General features: G+C 46.0%; 1 protein-coding gene across 4 annotated transcripts; it reads right to left on the bottom strand.

The window, feature by feature from the left end:
- Positions 1-7774: 7774 nt before the first annotated feature.
- On the bottom strand, positions 7775-21061 carry ZNF365 (zinc finger protein 365). Of its 4 annotated transcripts, none has more exons than XM_081913756.1 (5): positions 20823-21061; positions 17174-17917; positions 11320-11500; positions 8977-9014; positions 7775-8854 (listed from the first exon to the last, which is right to left on the bottom strand). In XM_081913756.1, exons 2-5 carry the CDS (start codon positions 17902-17904, stop codon positions 8602-8604), a joined length of 1203 nt encoding a protein of 400 aa, XP_081769882.1. In that variant the 5' UTR covers positions 17905-17917; positions 20823-21061; the 3' UTR covers positions 7775-8601. The 4 variants fall into 4 exon arrangements, with proteins under 4 accessions (XP_081769882.1, XP_081769883.1, XP_081769884.1 ...); XM_081913757.1 differs by having other exon boundaries at positions 7775-8851; positions 20823-21059; XM_081913758.1 differs by having other exon boundaries at positions 8711-8854; positions 8973-9014; positions 20823-21059.
- Positions 21062-21671: the final 610 nt, after the last annotated feature.

The raw sequence follows: 21671 nt of genomic DNA on the forward strand, positions 1-21671 counted from the left end.
CAGGGCCACCATATTGTTGGAACCATTTTTAGGTTGGGCTTCTTTGGAGCTTGCGTGTGATGTCCAGGTAGGCTCGGTGGCCCCACCTGGATGCAGTTACCTGTGATACCTTTCACCCAAAGTTTCTTCTTTTCCATGCCTCAGCCCCTCTGTGCACTTGGGGCAGATTGCTTGTGTGTAGAGGCTGGGAAGCTGGCAAGGAAGGTAAGGTGACTGAGTGAAAGGGAATCTTATTCATCTTCTCCTCACCTCTCCTGCTTGCTTAGCAGTACCCATTGGCACCACTTCCTTTTGGATACACCCGGGGATCATGTCTATACCACACAGGACACTTGCATTAGGCTGCATCTATACAGCTATAAGGGACGCGGGTGGGGCTGTGGGTTAAACCACAGAGCCTAGGACTTGCTGATCAGAAGGTCGGCGGTTCGAATGCCCACAACAGGGTGAGCTCCCGTTGCTCGGTCCCTGCTCCTGCTAACCTAGCAGTTCGAAAGCATGCAGTGCGGGAAGGTAAACAGCATTTCCGTGCACTGCTCTGGTTTGCCAGAAGTGGCTTAGTCATGCTGGCCACATGACCCGGAGGCTGTACGCCGGCTCCCTCGGCCAATAAAGCGAGATGAGCGCTGCAACCCCAGAGTTGGCCACGACTGGACCTAATGGTCAGGGGTCCCTTTACCTTTATACAGCTATAAAAATATGCTCTTGGGGGGGGGGGGGAGAGGTTTTAAAGCTCACAATGGGAAATCTCATAGAGTTCAGATTTCAGCTCTACAGTGACATCTGGTGTCAGTTTTAAACACATTCATAACTTCATCTTTTTCAAACTAATGTAGCTGAGTCCCTAGATGAAGCTGTAATTCTACTTGTGGAGCTGGCTAGGTTACAAGAGGCAGCTGAAGCAGGAGCCCACCATCTCTGAGCAGCAAAGAGGGGCAAGTGGGGTGACAACCACCCAGAGAGATTCATCCCCATCTGCCTCTCTCTTTGCACTGTGACTGCAGTAAATGTAACTGCCATGCAAATAGCACACAGGAGCCATGCTGCTTAAAAAGGACTAGACTACATTCAACCATTACATAGTCCACCAATACAACGATTCAGAAATATAGTCTTTATTAGATTTCTCTTTTTTTTAACAGTAGACTAAAATGTCTTTTGTTACCGGAGTTACAGTGCATTCCAACTGCTTTGTAACTGATTGATTCAGCATATGATGACTTGGCCAATTCAGGATCAGGGGAAATGAAAACATGCAGCCTACAGTGCTTTTCTTTTTTTAAAATTTTATTTTCTTTAATGAAAAACAACTTAAAATGAGATGGGAACGAATCCCGTCCATAATGCCAACCCTCTTTTTCTGCTTCTTCTCGGTGACTAACGGCCATTACGTAAAGTGTAGCTGAAGTAGTTAAGAAAGAGAAAGCTGCTACAGTCTCAGCTCAGGAAAGAGACAGGCCACTGTCCCGAGGGCAGAACGACACGTTGTCAAAAGCACAGGTCAGCAGCCCCTTTTCAAGCTCCCAATTACTATTTGAAACATCTGCTTCAACTCGCCCTGTGTCCTGATGTCATTATGATGTATATTTTCCTCCCTTGCCAACCAGTGATGCAAAGCAGGGACACAGAAACAAGAGATTGTAAGGATGTCAGGACACACTTCAAGCTGATCTAGAAGTCACAATTGGGGAAGGCGGAACTACTTCTATAGCATCCCTTTGTCACACCCTTAGGGCCCCTCCAGACATCCTTTTTCATGTGCATTCATGATTATTTGTGCTCATGATGGTTATCCGGGAGGTTTCCCCTCTGCCTGAGAACACCCTGCTTTGTTTTCAATAAGCACATGTCTCCTCGCTTCCTGCTGCAGCCCTGTAACTTTACATGCCGCAAATGTTTCGGGGCAGGGGGTTGTCCCACTTCTGTTGTGCTATAACACCTCTCCGGACAGCAAGAATGCCATAAATATTGAAAAAGCATGGAACGATATGTGGGCATTCCAGTATGAAAGCACCACTAACACACTATTATTGTGTCAATGGTAGAATATTCCCCTCCCCCCCCACACACACAAGCACCCCACGTCTGGTGGTGGCATTGTAGTTTCCTTTGACCATTTCAGGTGATAATTTCCCACACACCTTTCAAGAATGCGAGCGAGGCACAAAGCCAGAGAAACACTCATCGAGAGTTTGAGGCTGTTAGAATGGCAAAGGAAGTATCTCTCGCCACACAGCACCCGACAAAATAAGAACACCAAAACACCTCTCTTCGTCAGCACGTTAACATGTGCTCTGGCAAAGCATCCTGTACAAAACGAGGTACCTAAACAGATAGTAAAATCTAATGGCAACTGAGGGCTGGCTCAGCCGTGTGCATGGCCCCTGTGCGGATCCCCTGAAATGGATGAGGGCAGATGGGTGCATTATCAGGAACACAGAGCTGCTGTCGAAAGAAGGATCCACGTGACAGGTCCTCCCAGACGCAGTGTACACAGCTAGAGCAACAAACAGGAACATCTGCTGCGGACTGGGTAGCTGACATCACTTCCTGCTCCTTTCACCACAGCTGCTAGGAAGAGCCAGGAGTCGCAAACTGCCCAAGGGAAAGTGCACAGGGTCCCAAAGGATGTTGGGTGTGTGGAAAGCATTTTCCCGTCTGCTCACTGCAGAACCCTTACAGAGCAGTAGTTGGCACACAGGCACCTTATTGGTCACCACTGCCTTCTATTTTTTTTTAAAGAAGGTGGAGCAGGGCCATGTTCCACTGCCATCATGCCTCTGAATACGAGATGCTGGGAATCACAGATGAGCAGTGTACCATTGCGCTCACGGCCTGCTTGAAGGCTTCCCACAGGCATCTGGTCACTCAGTGTGGTAACAGGTTGCTGGACTAGATGGGCCCTTGGCCTGATCCAGCAGGCTCGTCTTAGGTTCTTATATTGGGCGGTATTCAAGTTTTACTTAGAGCAGACCCACAGAAGTGTCTGGACCTAGCTTAGGCTGCCCCCCCCCCACAGCAGTCTGTTTCGTTTTCCTGACATTCCCCTAAACTGTTGATTTCCACTTGATGTTTGAGCTTTCACATGACATAAAATGGACATGCAGTAGAGCGTCGCACAGGTTTGGTTGCTCATTCCCATGTTATCTGCAAACAGAAGCAAAGAACATGGAAGTGAACACTAAGCAGGCACTACGTTCCTGGAGGTGGTTTATGCGACATGTGGAAGCTCAACTATAATGTGGACTTTAACCATTTAAGGACATGTCGGGGAAACAGAATAAACTGCCATGTTCTGCAGTCTTAGTTATGTTCATTCATTTCTGTGGGTTTACTCTGAGTAAACTTAGGTGAATACCACCCATTGGGCTGTATCCCACTATTATTGCAGCCTGCCTTGGAGTCTTCTGCTGAATAGCAAGTAAGAAATCCAATATTTAAAAAAAGCAAGCCATACACCAAATAGATACGCGAAAACCAATGGACTTGTTAATCATGGCAAAACTTAAGTAAGTAAGTTACAGGGGGCCCACCCTGATTATGACTAAGTTGGATACAACCCCTATGTTGTGTGGTCCTCATTTTCCTTGGTTGTGCTGCCATGGAGTCCTGTTGTCAGGCAGGAAATAAATATTTCAATCAAGTAAATGTGCCCCATGTCCTGACATCATTGTGCTAAACACTCCTCTGTTCCTGCCAGAGTCAACTAATGATATGGGGTGCAAGGTGGAGACACACATCCTATAATAATGTCAAGAAACAGCCTAGGATATAGTTGGGAGGGGAGAATGGTGGACTACAATGCCCACCATCCCTGAGCATTGGCCATGCTGGTTGGGGCTGATGGGAACTGCAGTCCAAAACATTTTGCGGGTGCCACGTTGGCTACACCATATTATGGAGGCAGACCCACATCCCTTGTAAACTGTATGGATTTATTTCACTGAAGAGCATTAGCCCAGAGCAGATGTGAGGTGATTTGAAAGCTCTGGCCTATAGTGTTAGATCTGTGATAACCTACCTACCCACCCATGGAAGTCATCACTTGATGTTGCAGTTATCAGTTGAAATAAATAACGTTGGATGAACCAGCCTTGAAACATAGGACTAACAACTCAAACAGCATTGGGAAAGTTGGACATATACAAAAAACAGTTCCATTTACATTATATAAATAAAACAATAATTTAACAGATGGATTAATCACCAACTTCCATCTGGAGCTATTTATACAACAGCAAATATTCTTACCTGTATTTCACCTCAGTTAAATATATTGTAAACCCTGTTTTTATTGCCACAATCATACGTGTGTTTTTCAAATCAAATATTCACTGTGGTTTAAAAAAATAAAATAAAAACCAAAACATCGTCCACAAGTCTTAACACACTTACTGTAAACCCACTTCACGGAAATACATTGTACATCTCTTATAAGGAGCATTTCGAAATAAATTACATGTAGACACAGCTGAGCTATTTTCTTCCTTTCTCTGGAGAAAACTAGTTTTGCCTCTCAACATCGCTAGGACGCGAAGATTCCTGCAAATGAGGCGTGAAGGTTAGCGGCACCAAAACATGTCCACAAGAAGTGATGGAGAAGAACATTGCAATGGAAGCAGAATCCTTCTACTTGGCAGAACCTAGTGGAATATCGTGCCTAAGCTCCTTGGCCAATAATATCCCCGTTGGCTGTGCTCTGCGGGCTTTGCATATGAAAGGATGCGAGGGATGGCCAATTGGCAGCTCAGAGACCACATCAAGCCCCGCCCCTCCTAAACTTCCCTACTGGCAATGGGCTTAATCCGGGCCTCTCTGCTATCCCAGACTGGAGCTGGCACCACAAAACACAGGCTGAAACCACCCTTCTCCTTCCTCTTTGGCCAACATGAGCAGCAGGGCTTGGGATGTGGTGGGGTTTGTGCCACCCTGATCAGCCCCGTCACTCCCAGAAGGGAATTAGGATAGTTCCCTAAATTGATTTAGTAGTGGTGGGGGTGGGGATGGGGTCAGTTGTAATAGGAGATGGCAATTTTTAATTAATCTGATAATTATGGGCAAATTTATTTTTTGAGGGTATTTTGGTTCTGGTGTATTATCTATTGCCATAGGAATTGCGAGGAGCACAAAATATGTTACGTTGGCTTTTATCAAATTGTAAGCTTTCCTCATCGTTTATGATTCCTCACTTCCTTCAAGCAAGACACCTATAGCGAAGCTTTGGTAATATGCATATTTATTTACATTTAATCCACAGATGGATTAAAAGGCGGAGGCTTGTGTTTGTGGAACTGAACTTTTCCTTTCTCTCCCCTGCAGGGCTCCCTCCATGTGCACCCGCAGAATCAGCTCTGGAGGTTTGGGGACAATCTGGAGAAGACTGGGGCAGGGGCCACATGCAGAGAGGAGAGGAAATAGAAGTGCCCCTCTGCTGGAGCTGGCTTGGATACAACCCCAGGTTGTATCCCAGGCATAGGCAAACTCAGCCCTCCAGATGTTTTGGGACTACAACTCCCATCATTCCTAGGTAATAGGACCAGTGGTCAAGGATAATGTAAATTGTAGTCTCAAAACATCTGGAGGGCCGAGTTTGCCTATGCCTGTTGTATCCTCTATCAGTTGACAGCCCAATTTATTATGGATTGCCTCCTTCTGTAGTTTGCTATTTAAAAGTATGGTTTTAAACTACAAATTTAAGCACCGTATTCGGGGTTGCTTTGCTAAGATTTCATGTTTTGCCAACTCTTCTGGGGAGGAATCAGAACCGTTCGTGGCTGAAGAGGGCCAAATACAAACTTTAAAAAATATCCACTGGGTTTTGGTATTCCATTTAATGAGAGTTCATAGAATAGCAGCCAACAGCAACTGCAGATACCACAGGGGGGTAAATGAAACATAGGCATGGGGTGGTTAACTTGTGCTTGGACTGTACCACTCCAGACTGATTACATTCTACCCCAAACATAAACTCTCTCCTCATAGAAAGCAGGTGTCAGGAAGAAGGGATCTAGCCTTGCTTTGTCTCCAACATGCTAGTTTTCTATGTGAGAAATCTTTCTATGTGAGGACCATTCCATCACATGAGCTCCCACCTGCAGTTATTAAATGGTACAGCCTGGGGATAAGTCTACCACCTCAGGGAGTCTACCACCTCAGGCCACACTAAAAACTGTGTAGCCAAGCCTTCCGCAAGCCGATGCTCTCCAGAAGTTTCGGACAGCAATGCCCATCCCACATGACTTTCCCAACACATCTGGAAAGTGCCAAGTTCCCCAAGTTGAGGAAGGCTGCTGTCACCTTTGGATTCTGCTGTTAGCAAACTTCATTCACTAAGCCATGCACCAAGTCGTGAAGACCCTGAGGCCCCACAGCACTCGGAATGAGCAGGGTGAGCCATCAGATGTTGCAAGCGAAGCATGTGGATGGTGCCATTATATGGTCAAGTCACTAGGTGGCAGTGGACTTGGTAAAGTCAGGAGTTTCCTGCTGTTGCTCTGTTCTCCTTGAAGAGAGATAACAATCCCCCCCCTAGCTTCAGGGGCTGATGTGTCTCTTAAGCCATGCATAGGCAAACTTGGCCCTCCATATGTTTTGAGACTACAGTTCCCATCATCCCTGACCACTGGGCCTGTTAGCTAGGGATGATGGGAGTTGTAGTCCCAAAACATCTGGAGGGCCAAGTTTGCCTAGGCCTGCACTAAGCCTTCCACTACCAGCGGTGTCCAAACTTTTTTCAAAAGGGCCAGATTTGATGACTTGTTGCGCTTTTTTTAGGATTGAAGTTCTTGAGCTTTTTTTAAGGTGTTGAGGTTTTACCCCAGGAAATAAACTGCCACAGGGCCCCCAAAACGGACTTTGGGCCGAATGCAACTCATGTCAGATTCTGCAAAACAGAATTACGAGCCATTTTTGTGGGTCTTATGTTGCCCACACCTGTTCCAGAAAGTCAAAGTGGATGAATTAACTGACTATTTTGGCCAAACACAACCCATCCCACTTATTTGGAAGTCCTGTGGCTGCTACCATTAAGGGAGGGTTGTTACTCTATGGAAGAAGTATGGCAGTTTATTATCACCCTTCCTTAGCCTGGCCTTCCTTAAGAAAGCTAAGAGCAGCTTACCTATGGCTCCAGCCACTGTCCAGACTGAGACCCGCTGCTTTGCCTTAACAGTGTAATGGCATCGTGCGGCCTCAGGCTTTTCAACTGGGCATGATGGTGGGCAACTTGACCACACACAGGGCTGCTTCAGGAAAGAGCAAGTTACGTGAAGCAAGCGTTTGAGCTTGGATCGAGAACGGCAAAACAAGCCACTCTGTGTCATGCAGGGGCTCAACTGCTGTATTGTATTATTGCTCAAGGGTAAGAAAAACCACTAGGAGCATTGTGGGCCTAGCGGTGGCCACGGTTTCCCTGGCCCCCCACTACTCCCCTGGGGCCTGGAGCAGACAGACATGAGTTTGAACCCCTCACTCATCTGTAAAGCTCATGGCATGCCCTTGAGCCACTCTCCCTCAGCCCAGACCAGGAGGGCAAAACAGAACTCTCCCATACGCTGTCCAGAGCTCCTTGAAGGAAAAGTGAGGTGCAGATACAATATAGCTAAATGGATGCAGATGTGCTGACCTTCAAGGCACAAAACTAAGTCACTGTGGTGCTTTGCTGCAGCGCTTTCTGCACCACTAAAGTAGCCATTCTGCTGTATGGAAAAGGAAGTCGAGGGGTGAGCCCTGAGCCTGCATCTGCCTTAGCTACCCAGAAAAGGCATCACAGCTGGAGGGCATCTGCACTGTCTTCTCCCAGAAGGCGAGTGCAGGAATCAATCACAACAGCTGCCCATCTAGGCCACCAGCAGAACGCAGCTTACAGAGACCTCCAGATCGCTCCTCCCTACTTCCTGTTCTAGGTGGCAGTAGGCAGGAGAGGGGGGTACTCATCCAATAAGATTCCTCCCAGCTGCTTAGTCCTTGCAGAAGTGGCATGGTGCAGTTTGTGCCCTGGCATCAAAGGAAGAACACTCGGCTAAGAGCATTTAGGGCTTCCACAAATCGTTTTCTAATTCTATTCCCGACCCTCCACTCTCACTAGATAAAGGGATTTATTAAGGTGCCAGGCAGAAGGAATTCTTCCAAACGTAAGTAAGCAAAACAAGACTTAGGATGAGTGAAACGCCGGACTCAATTGAAAAGATGCTCTTGGGAAAAATAAAGTGCCACATCTACAATCAAAGTCCTGGAAATGAGGCAGTTAAATTATTCTATATATTTACGTATTTATATCATCTATTAAATATATCCTTGCCCAAATGAATAGGGAAATATATTGTGATTTAAGCAATGGGTGGGACCAATGGCGCAATCCTAGGCTTGTCTGTTCAGAAGGAAGCCCCTCCAAGTTTGACAGAATTAAGCCTGCAATCCTAGGCCCACTTACCTGGGAGCAAGTCCTGTCAAACTCAGGGGACTGAATTTTGAGCAGACAGGCGAATGATTGTGCTATTAATCTCTATCTGTAGTAGCCCAAAGCTGCCAGATCTTGCATTATGCATTTATAAATAGATTAGGTTAGATACATACATATATCTCTATATCGTATATGGGCTCTTAGTAGAGCTGTTTGCTTTTTTTACTGATCTTTGATTTCGCGTTAACCTTGCGGGAGGCACCGACGGCGTCCCCTTTCTTCTGAGGTCTCCAAACGTCCCTCGCGCAGTCAACAGGTTCATAAAACAATTTAACTGGGTGGGCGCAGGATTTGTCCTCCTTGGCTTTCTTCAAGTGCATCCGTCCTTTCTGAAGAGAGTGAGGTTTCACATCAGGGGTGTTATAGTAACCGTGTTGGTTTCCTCGGCTGCTGCGGAGGCGAAGAAAAGGGGTCAGGTTTAACAGAGAGGGGCCAGGAACAAGAGATGCACAATTTTAACAGCAACACATTTGTACGAAATATTTTGTATTAAGAGTATGAAATAACATACATACAGGCATCTGGGTTTCTTGCTGGATGATATATCTGTAAACTAAAACATACACGCTCGTTATTCACATTGACGTGACATATGGAAATAGCTCTTTTTTATTCCTTTATTTGCTCACTTATCAAAGTTAGATAAGTAGACAAATGCAAAAAAACAAACAAGATCTTCCTAAGCGCAAAGACAACCCAGGTCTCTTTGGTTCTGGGTCTGGCAGTCCCCCAACCTGTGCACATCATCATATAGAGGCCTATAATCAGGAATGTGTGTAGCTTTGGGTTAAAATAATAATAATAAATTTATATTCTGCTATTCAGATTTTGCACTGACTGGCTGAACTCCGCAGCTTTTGTCTTGCAACCTGAATCTTTACTTAGAAGTTCAATGGGGCTTGCTTCCAGGAATGAAAGCACTGGATTTCATCCCAAACTATACAAAATGAGCAAACATTAGTTATTTTTCACCTGTGCTGTTTCCTATTTTGCATAATCTATCCAGGTCTTCCTATTCATGTGGCAGAGTCAAAAAGTTATGTGGGGCCTGAAGCTGAAAACTCTTGATTTCTGGAACTCTTTCTCAGCTACTTGTGTGCAGGCATAACCCACGTTTGTCCAAACTTGTATTTGAAACCATAAGAACTAGAAACTCTTTTTTTTAAAAATAAAAACAAAAACTGGGATTCTCACAATGGTGGGGACTGACTATTTTCTGTCCTTCAAAGAAATTCTCCCTCTCTCTCTCTCTCTGTCCCTCACACACACACAAATAAACACACACAACCTGCCTGTACTCAAAGCTTATATGTTGTGACGTGGGTTGGGGGGGGATGGCCAAAAGGAAGCTACAAACAGTTTTAACCCATAGTCTCTGTTTAATCCAGTCCTTTGACTGCCACAAGGTCATGAATTTTAATGTTCTGGCATGCCTTTTAGATGTGTTGTACAACTAGTCCAATAAAAGATATCACTTTTCTTATTTCAATAACAGCTTTCAGGGCATTTACCTCTGACAAGCTTTTCGTTTGCTATTTTGCGTCTCCTGAACAAATTAGCAGTCACGGCTCATTTGCAGCCGTGTGACTATACCAGCAGAACGAACATGCACCCTCAATTATCACATTTCCTTGTTTATGCTTGTTTACTGCTACCTTTTTTAATAAAAAAGGGTGTGTGTGTCTGATGCTCAAGAAGAAATTCGAGCTGTGAACTGAAATTTTTTTCAGAGACTCAATGGAGGTATGATAAGAGTTATCACTGCCTGCAGGTACACATGCAGTCCCACAGTTGTCTCTAATTAAACAGACTTTTCTCATATTTGAAGCATTACCTTTTTTCAACCAGAAACCATGATGGGAGCTTAGATGGCTTTCTAAGACGGCTGGACAAATTCATGGAGGATAAAGCTATCAACGTCTGCAAGTCATGATGGCTGTATGCCACCTTCAGGTTCACAGCACATGCCCCCTGAATACCAGTTGCTGCAGATCATGAACTGGAGAGGGCTACTGCTCTCATGTCCTGTTCGTGGGCTTCTCAGGGCATCTGGTTGGCCACTGTGGGCAGGGGCAGCCCAAGGCATTTTGCTGCCTAAGGTGAAAGACAAGACGGTGCCTCCCTGCATTCCATGTACCAAAGCTGATTCGACTGGTAGTCTAATCTTACTTCATCACCAGGACAGCATCCTCCACTGCACCTGAATACACTTGACTTAGCTTAAGGTTTCAGGGCAGACCAACACCTCATTGCTGCTGTCAATCCCACATCATCTGCCGCCTGAGGCACCACTTTTCCTAATGGCAGGGCCGGCCCTGAATGTGGAAAACATGACGCTAAGCTACATAGGCATTTGGTCTGATCCAGCAGGATGCTTCTTATGAGATGGGGGAAGGGGGAGGGGATGAACATATACACATGGGCAACAATAGCACTATCTTGAATTGCAACCCAAGGATGAAAGATGTACTTTCAAAGGCTAAGGAGTAAACCCTACACAAATCTGCAGTGGAGTCCCTAAGATGGCGCCTCTTTCCAGCAACTCTTCTAGCCAAGCTGGTGCCCAAAGTATAGCTTCCTTTTCCTTTGGACCACATGAGCAAAGCTGAGAGGGGGGTCTTGTCAACTGGGCAGAGGTTTGACCCCCGGAAGCACACTCCATTGTCTCTTGAGACAGATGCCAAACTGAACAAACAATATAGCAGAAATAGCCACCCCAACCCCTGCTCCACTAGAACAAGAGCTTGGATCAGCCTTCCCGCCCCCGCTGCACCCTAGATGCTATGGACTACAATTCCCATCAGTTCCACTTCCTGTTCAGGTCTAATGAAAGAACACCCCCCTCATTTTTTGCCTACCACATATTCATGGACATCGCTGTAGCTGCCCACGATCTGCTGATTCTGGTAGTACTCCAATTGCTTTTCTGCCAGATCCACCCGCTGCAGGAGATTCTCAATGAAACGCTGGAGCCTGGCTTTGCCGCGAAGCTCCTTCTCAGCAGCTTCCTCCAGGAAGTGATTAAATGTAACGACTTCTCTGAAACGACAAAAGTGCAGCTCTGCTGGAATTTGGAAGAACACTGGCGTTTCCTCCTTTTTGCTAGAGAGCAGAAGGAAAAAACGGACGGGTGCTACTTTTTAATTTAGGGACACTCTTGCCTGTGCTGTGAATATATTCAGTCCCAGGTGCACTGCTGACCTTCTCAGAACCACTTGCATGTAGCCAAATAAATGGACAACACTGGTGCTGGGGAGCATCCTTTAGATGTTTGAAGGGCTATCTGGTTTAAAGATAAAGGCCTTGAATTTGCCATCAACAGCAAGCAACTGGGCCACAGACTGAGCAGACAAACAAGCTCACCTGGTCTCAGTCCTCTCCAGTATGATGAAACTTGTTGTTGTTTAGTCGTTTAGTTGTGTCCGACTCTTCGTGACCCCATGGACCAGAGCACGCCAGGCACTTCTGTCATGTTTTTATTTCGGTTAAAGTCATTGTTTCTAAATACGCATCCATACAGATACAGTGGCATATGCAAATATCTGTTCTTTTGAGTGAGAGGCATTTCCTTTGGCGGGGGGCGATGAATAAGTGATCACCTTAATGCTTCTAGAAATAACAATAAATTGAAGGGCCTTTTCAGACAATAAGAAGCTTATTTATTTTGTGCCACAATAATTTGCCCCCTGTTTGAAAATGGGAAATACAGCCTCCGGCACCTGAGAGGCATCTTAAGCCTGCAATGAGAGTTTTCCCATTCCAGAGGAGCTTCTCTTTGCTTCTCCTGCTGAATTTTGTGGAATCTGAATGCTTAAATGTGCACGGAAAGTCTCCTTAATGGGACCCAGGCATTCCTCTAGAATGGGGCCTTTCTTGAAGTGAGAGATGGTTTCAAAGGATTTTATGATGACATTATGCAGTTGTTTAGAGTGTGAGCATCATTAGCAAAAGCTGAACCAAGTAAGAGGTGCAACAATGGGAACCCAATTAATCAACAAAATCCATTCCAAGAGTTCAGCAATATCTTGATTCCTCTTCTAGAGAATTAGCAGGAGGTTCAGCAACGAAATCCAGCCAGAATGCAAAACTGAACAAAAAACCCCATTATGTCTTGAAGAACATAACCAAGAACGTACTCAAGCCACATCTGCACTATACATTTAAAGCACTATAATACCACTTGAAACACTCGTGGATGATTCCCCCAAAGAATTCTGGGAGCTGTAGGCTGTTATAGATACTGAGAGCTGTTAGGAGACTCCTATTCAGCCCCCAGAGTTGTAATTCTCATGAGTGGTTTAACAATCGATCCCTCTTCCTAGGGAACTCTGGGAACTGTAGTTCTGGGAAGGGAACAGGGGTTCCTAACAACTCTCAGCACCTTTCACATACTACAGTTCCCAAAATTCTTTGCGGGGAAGGCTGCTTAAAGTGGTATCACAGTGCTTTAAATGTGTTGTGAGAATGCGGCCTCAGTATGGTAGAAGAGATGCCTCTGAAAGACTGTTTTCCTTTTAAAAAGGGGGCTGGCGATTGATTGATTGATTGATTGATTGATTGATGTGTTTGTGTGTGTGTTAATACTGATCTTTGCAGTGATATATGGAAGAAAAAGTGAATTGTTTTGTAGCAATCCCAGAATGCACGCACAGACACCCAAGAGACCAATTTGCTTGGAGCAGAACTGACTTCTCTGTACCCTCACTGGGCAAATATGCCAGCAAATATGCCAGTTGTTCAGAGACAGCCAAGCCATGCATATACAACTGAATGTGCAACTCTTTTTTCCTGCCTTTCTCCCTCCTGTCCTGTGTTGAACAGTAATCTCTCCAAAGGTTGGAAATGTATTTTGCTGACTGTAAACTGCTTTGAGAGTGGCTGAGCGAGTGGCCGGGAAACAGCATATAAATACAACAACAGTGATAATTATTATTATTATTTATCTGTCCAAAGGCCCACATATGTTGCTGCCACAATATAAAGGGCTTCACTAGCATTCCCATTTGTTGCCATTCTTTCTTCTTATCTCAGCTGCACTCTATCTATCTTAGGCTGTTGGTTTCAACTCCCTCTTGCTCTTTTCAAGGCCTGTGACAAAAGATGAATGTGGCTCCAGCCTTATGCAATGCATTCTGGGATGTCGTATCCACACAACAAGCTGTTAGGAGCAGAGCTGCATGGGTTTTGGATTCTCCATGGGTTTCCTCACAGAGGGCAGTCCCAAAACACCAGCGCAGTGCAAGCACAAGGCAGGCAACCAAAGGCCAAAAGGGAATAAATAACCTTCATGGTACACAGTTTGCTCAGCTTCATGAGTTTGCAGCACTCCCTGAGAAGAGAAACATATCAACTTCTTCTTCTCTTGTCCCCTGCAGGACTTTATATAAAAAGCAAGGCCATTCTTTAACATGTTAAGTGTGGGGAACCTCTGGCCCTCCTGACGTTCTTGGACTACAATTTCCATCATCCCTGACAGTTGGCCTAGTTGCTGACTAGGCCTGATGGGAATTGGAGTCCAGCAACATCTGAAGGCCCGCATCTTCAGTTGAGGCAAACTGGGAAGAGGATGGAGAATGTCAATATAAGATTAAAAAATCAGGTTGGCTCTAGGCGTGCGTGGAAAGTCATTGTGGTTGGTTGTTTGCTAGCTGTTTCTAAGAATTTTTCATGATGCTATATAATATATCTTATGTCGTACCCTGTGCTGGTATTGGTACTAATGGAGGTCAAGCTAGGAATTTTTAAATGAATAAAGAACACCCCCTAAAAAAAAGGAAACCAATACAGATTTTGAGCTTTAATTGTATTATTGTAATAAGTATTAGAAATGTAATAAGTAATAAGTATTAGAAATTGTAATTAGTATTAGAAAAGTATTAGAATCCTTTTACCTTCCCAGCAAAAAGCTCCCTAACCTATTTTTCTGCAATTTGTCAGGCTTATCCACTCTGAAGAGGCACCGGTGGATTCCATCCACTTTGGCCAAAAGAGGGGGAATTTATGGACATTTTTAGATTTCCCCCATTATAGTGAATGGGGCACATACAGCTTCGTTTTACAGTGGTACCTCGCAAGACGAATGCCTCGTAAGACGATAAACTTGCAAGACGAAAGAGTTTTTCGTTTTTTGAGTTGCTTCGCAAGACGAATTTCCCTATGGGCTTGCTTTGCAAGATGGAAACGTCCTGCAAGTTTGTTTCCTTTTTCTTAAAACGTTAATATTATGGGAATCCATGCTTCGCAAGACGAAAAATTCGCAAGACGAAAAAACTCGCAGAACGAATTAATTTCGTCTTGCGAGGTACCACTGTACAGAGTGGCTCAGAGCATGAAGCATAAATCAAAGCAGAGAGAGCACAGTGTGACTTGGAAGTATATTGGGATTTTTAAAATAGCACAGGTATCTTGGAGACCGTGAACGTCCCTAGTATTGCATATAGAAATGCAGCCTAACTTACTAGTTGGCACGTTTAGGATCGCTGCCTTAAATGTCTGAGCTATAGGGCTGGCTAATTTTAACAACAGCAGCACCGTACATTTAATTTGAAAATATTCAGGTATTTTGAACTGCTTGAAGGGTGTCTAAGAGTGCTAACCGAGACCGCAGTCTTTCAACCATTTGCTCCATATTCCTTCTACTGGTGCTGATGAGGAACATCAGAGAGTGGGCAATCTGAGGGCTGCAGTCTTAAGTAGTTCACATATAAATAATGTATTGGCAATTACTACATTTTTAATGAATGCAACATGAAAGTATTTTTAGATGAGCTGGAACTGCCAAAATATCTTCGGTATCTGCTATGAAAGCCAGCAGGAAACCAGATTATGACTCCTTCCAAGAGACGATCCCATCAAATGCTGTTTGCACCACTTACTTTCCAATGAACTGAGGGTGGGAAGGGGGTACTTGAAAACAAGACATTTATGTCTTTACCTCCAGTTCTGAAGCTAAAGCACATACCCTTATTTATAGAGTAGCACCTTCTCTTACTGGATGCCATGAGAGCATAAATGTCTTTACCCTTATTGCACAGCTTGTTTAAAAGATCCATCTAATAAATTTGGATTGCTTGGATGATGCATGAATTAGTGTACCCTGATGAGGGCCTTCTTCGCATCTCAAATCAATGGTTCTATGCTTCAAGGCAGAGATTGTATGCTTTCTAAAGAAGCTAGGTGCCCACTGGGCTGTGGAGAAAAGAAGACACAGGTGTGAAAGAGATGGGGAGCAGACATATAGTGAAACATTGGGGGGAAACTTGTGGCCCTCCTAAAGTTTTTGGACTTCAGTTCCCATCAGCCCCAGCCCAAATGGCCAATGGACGGGGATAACGGGAGTTGGAAATGCCAACAATTTCAGGAGAGCCACAGGTTCCCTATCCATGACAGAAAGAATAAATGGATTAGCCGATAGACGTGTAAACAGCCAAATTCTGTGCATAAAGAAGCCCAGGTGTGATCTGCACTCCTAAGGGCTCTCATGCACATGTGAAGCAAAACCTACACATGAGGGTTCTTGCTCTCATCTGTGTTGCAAAAGATTATGTGTGTAAAGTTTCTTGGTTGTTGGTAAGAAGGCAGGGAAGTGGGAGCTGTCTGAGGGCAGATTGAGGTCCGTGGGCCAGTGCCTCACTCACCCTAACGGACCAGACACCAGTGAATACTGGCCTTCCTCTACCATACCTTGCCTGGCATGACTTCCTACAACAACCTCACCCCCAAACTCCTGTGACAGGAAAGACATGCATTATAGCTACTTCAGAGGTCAGGGGCCACATTGCGACACCCGGAGCAAAAGTGAGCAAAGCAATAAATGCATATTCTATCACTGTATAATAGGTGACCATACCCTCCAACATTCCTTCAGTGAAAATAGGGATATCCTATTTAATAATAATAATAATAATAGGACATCCCTATTATTATTATTATTCTTTTACTATTTATACCTCACCCATCTAACGGGGTTGCCCCAGCCACCCTGGGCGGCTTCCAACATATATAAAAATATAATAAAACATGAAGCATCAAAAAACTTCCCTATACAGGGCTGCCTTCAGATGGCTCAGGGGTCGGATAACTCCATACCCTCCAACATTTCTCCAATGAAACTAGGGAAATCCTAAGGAAAAGCAGGGCATTCTGGGATCAAATCAGAAACCAGGGTGGCTTCTGTAAATCCGGGGCTGTTCCTGGAAAATAGGGCACTTGGAGGGTCTGGGTTACTTTCCACACACATTCACACAGCCCTCCCTATCCTCAATCCAGACACACAAGAAGCATTATCAGAGTTCAGATGGCTCAGGGGTCGGATAACTCCATACCCTCCAACATTTCTCCAATGAAACTAGGGAAATCCTAAGGAAAAGCAGGGCATTCTGGGATCAAATCAGAAACCAGGGTGGCTTCTGTAAATCCGGGGCTGTTCCTGGAAAATAGGGCACTTGGAGGGTCTGGGTTACTTTCCACACACATTCACACAGCCCTCCCTATCCTCAATCCAGACACACAAGAAGCATTATCAGAGTTCAAGGACCCAGTCTAGCCAAACGAAAACACTGGAGGAGTTTGCAAACCATGGCCAGCAAAGGCCAGCTCAGGAGGGTGTGTGGCCTGAGGAGGATTCTGAGGGCCAACTAGAAAGGCCACATTTGACCTCCTAGGCCTGCGGTTCCCCCTCCCTCTCCTCCTTCCCCCCTTCCTCCCACTTACTCTTCCTTCCTGTGGAGCTCCTCCTCTGACTCCGTAAGCCGCTGCTTCAGCACCGCGATCATCTCCACCGCCACATCCACTTGCCTGTTGAGGGCCCTCTCCCGCCTCTGGACTTCCTGCTTCTTCTGAGAAAGCTGCACAAAAGCTGCCCGAACCTCCAAGAGCTCGGCCGTCTTTTGGGACAGCTCTTTGGTAAGCTTGTCGATCCTCTTCTCGATTGTTTTGTCCACCGCCTCCACCATCCGGTTGAACTTCTCTCTCACATGGGCCTCGAAGGAGGCTTTCGAGTCACTTGTGGCCAACCCTGGCTTAGAAATCGGCTCGTCGACGGATTCCCCTGACGTGTAATTTGACCCCAGAGACGCAGGCCTTTCTGCTTCCGCCTCCAGCGGCTTCCTGTTCCTGATGTTCTCCTGGGCCGTGTCGCAGAAGTTGAGATAGGACGTCTTTGGTTTCATGACACCGGGGCCGTCGCCAAGCATCCCTGGCGTCAGGGGCTCGGAAGAAGAGATCAGGTCTGCGTCTCTGAGGGAAGAAAAGAGGTTGCATTTTGTCAGAAGGCTCCGATCTTCGTAACTGTGGCTGTATTCCAGATGGGCTCTCAAGGAGGACAGGGTCCTGAATCTGGTGCGGTCCCCGCATCGTGGGCAACGGAACGGCATGCAGACGCTGACATTTTCAAACGACTCCTGCCAGGGGTATCTGCTTTCTTCAAAAGTGTTCTGTTGCATTACTTTCCAGATCCTAAAAGAAAGAGAATCGTAGAATCATAGAATCGTAGAATCTGGAAGGGACCCTGAGCATCATCTAGTCCATCCCTCTGCATCGTACCAGGTTTCTTAGTCTCAACTCCCATTCTTCAGCCCGGACACTGAGGTCCAGCTCTGAGGGCCTTCTGGAGGTTCCCTCACTGTGAGAAATGAGGTTACAGAGGACCAGGCCAAGGACCTTCTCGGTAGTGGTGCCCACCCTGTGGAATGCCCTCCCATCAGATGTCAAGGAAATAAAAAACTATCTGACTTTTAGAAGACATCTGAAGGCAGACTGTTTAGGGAAGTTTTTAATGTCTGATGCTTTACCGTGTTTTTAATGTTCTGTTGGGAGTCACCCAGAGTGGCTGGAGAAACCCAGCCAGATGGGCGGGGTATAAATATAGGTCTGCATCCCAATATAGCTGAAAGTCAAAAAGGTTTGGAACTCTGCATGGAACATTTCTGAATTCTGCATCTGGGAAACTCCCATTTCAGGGGAGGAAACAGAAGAAGCTGCCTTCTACCATTGGTCCATTCCAGCTCAGTATAGACTACACCATCCGGCAGCAGTTTTGGGCAGAACTCTTTCCCAGCCCTCCACTCAAACAGGGATTGAGCATGCCTCCTTCTGCATGCAAAGCACATGCTCTGCAACTGAGCTAGAGGGAATCAGTTATGCAGATCCGTGATATTTGCATACATTTATTTTTCTCTCCCTAGCTGAAGTCAGCACTAAGATTTGAGCTTATTTTCAGGATTTGGGGGCTAGAATGAAGCTTGAGAAAGAGAAGGGAGCGCAGGAAGAGACAATGGTAGTGGTGGAATCAGCACAGTGGGAGCACATCTGCTGGGCATGCAGAACGTCCCAGAATCAACTGCTGGTTACAGCATCTCAGGAAGTAGCACTGGAGCAACACCTAAGAGGCATCTGCTCCTCAAGGTAGAGAAGACTGAACCAGGTGGATTCAGGCCCAGTCCAATGTACACTTACTTACGTTAAGCTTCATCAAGCTCATTGGGACTTACTTCTGAGTAAACGTGCATAGGTTCGAGCTGCAATTGCATAACACAGCGTAAGGCGCTTTTCAAGATCTCTAATGGACTGGAAGGAGAGCTGCATGTTCTCTCAAGAGAGAGTAGGTTCTTTATAGAGATAAGCACCTGAAGGAGCTCAAGAAATGTTAGGGAGCAGGAGAGGACACTTCTGAGACTCCTGTAAATTCCTTGCAGCACCTTCCTGCATTTTGGCGCCTTTCTCCATTAAAAGACATGGTACCCTTAATTTTTTTTAAAAAGGGAAATAGCAGCCCAAGGTAAGGTCTCTGAGACTAACGGGAAATGAGTGCAATAAGTATGACAACCTTTCAAGATCCTGAATTACCACATTTCAGGATGGTTTTATGAGGTGTTGTTTTTATTATGGGACCTGAATGATTGGGGGTTTTTTTAGTGTCAGCCACCCTGAGCCTTGGATGAACATAACAGCAGCAATTTCATGCTAGGCAACTTGGTCACATGGCAGTGTGCATTCACAGACCTTCAGCTGTCAGCGTGTTTCTGGGATGTGGGCATGACTCACTTAAAGTTAAGCACTTTTCAAGCCTCATTGATTTTGGTGGGAGAGTTAAGCATCTGCTTAATGCTTCCACTTTGCTGTGCTCTTTACTGGTGTACTGTGCTGATTTGTCATAGGTGAGGAGGAAGGACCTTAGCTCAGTGGGACAGAACAACTGTCTTGGATTCAGAAGGTCGCAGGTTTGATCCCTGGTGTCTCCTCTATGAAACCATGAAGAGCTGCTGCCAAAGTAGACAACAGCAAGCTAAATGGACTGATTGCCTGACTCAATATAAGGCAGCTTCCGATATCCTGACATACCCAAAGAAATAAATGGGACTGAAAGGTGCTTAACTTTGGATGACACCGTTTACTTACGCGTGCATTTCTGCAAACACAAACCAAGCCTTGTGTGGGACATGCAAATCAAGCTCGATGTCAAAATAGGTTTGGGAAATTAAACGGGCCTCCTTCAGATTTCAGCCCAGCAGCACAAAGTCATCGAATATCTGATTTGCAAGTCACTTTGAGGCCTCCTCTACATCAAAACCACAACCCCTGTTCATGAAATACTCATAATTATTGAGTACCTAGAAAACTAGGGCCTGCAAGGGATGCAGGAGAATTTTGGAAAAAGATAAAATCCTATATTTACAAATCTTCATCGCAAGCTTGCTTTCTATTGGATGTGTCCTTTCGTAAGCATTGTGATATTGATATATCTGGGTCAAACGACGAGGCTTTCTATATTAGTCAAGTTGGGCAACAGACAGCGAAATATTCCATTCCTCCTCCACCTTATCTTTGGCAAATCAACACCGCACACCACAGCACAGAGCACACAGCAAGGTGAAAGGAAGCTGAGCGCCGGCAATCTGCAGATGGGGGGGGGTGTGGAGAGAGAGAGTGGGAAGTCTGGATGTGCGCGCGTGTGCTTTACAGTGAAGATCAAAAGGGATGCTGGCATTGGGAACAGGGGGGAGAGGACGGCAGAGATGCAGCCTGGTGCAGATGGAGCGGGTGGGAAGAAGGGGACCCGCATCTGTGGAGGACGGAGAAGCGCTGGCCACTATGCAGAAAGATGTCTGCAGGGAAGCGGGTTTGCTGAAAGCCACAGCCAGCGGTTCCTGCACGATTTGGGGGGTTTTGCAGCCTGGCAGGGCGCCTGGCCGGGGATGCCTGCCTGTCTGCTTGCCTCTCTCTGGCCCAGGTCTCCAATGCATCTTGAGCCACCTGCATCGGGATCCTTCCCAGCCCCCTTGCGCCCTCCTTCGCTCCCCCCCCCCCGTGCGCCCCCGGCTCTCCCCGGGCTCCAGGCTGTGGCGCAGAGCGCAGCGCTTACCTGACTTGTTGCTGTGGCGGCGGCGGCGGCGGCTGCCAGCGGTGCTGATGCTGCGGGGAAAAGCCGTTTTCAGCAAAGCCGTAAATCACGCCGAAGCCGGCGCGGTCACACCCCTCGCCCACTCATTCACACCCACCGAGGAGGAGGATGGCGAGGAGAGAGGCCTGCCTGGGTAGAGGCTGGAGAGCAGCGCAGAGATCCACGGGGAGAGAGGGAGGGAGGGATCCTGAAATATCCCACTGGAGGAGGAAGAGAGAGGAAAGCAAATGGGGGGGGGGGGGAGAGAGGTACGCCGATGAGAGCAGATCGTTTGCCTTGGTTATTTTCCCCTCCAAAGGCGGAGTAAAAGGGACTAGGATCACAGGAGAAGCTTATGCATGTCACTTCTAAGTCCTGCTGTGCTCAGAGGGGCTTAGTGCTCAGTAATGAGTTTAGGATTATTTTTATTTTATTTTTTTGTTTTATCCTACTAAATTTCTATACCACCCACCATCCGAGGAGCACAAGGAAGTTTAAAATGTAAAAACCCAACATTACATAACATAGCAACAAATGGAAAACAAGACATTAATTAATTAGCAGCCTAAATTACTTAATACACTCTGCTCATGCTCAATGGCCCTTTCATCTCTTCTTGCTTTGTAATTCCCATGGTTTGAGCCTTGGCGCTGAAACCCAAAACCCAGGGATGAGCCCACTTCCAAATTAAGGCCTGGGGCTAGAACATTTGTAGCTTTGCTCCCAGTGCAGTTCACTCAGTGGCCTCTCGGGTTAGGGTTATCATGCGGATAGGAATTTTAAAGCACTTTGTACACTTAAGTGTTAAAACAGTAATTCTTGACAGTCTTA

Source organism: Podarcis melisellensis (genome assembly GCF_964234715.1).
Source record: "Podarcis melisellensis genome assembly, chromosome: 5".
Classification (NCBI taxonomy): Eukaryota; Metazoa; Chordata; class Lepidosauria; order Squamata; family Lacertidae; genus Podarcis; species Podarcis melisellensis.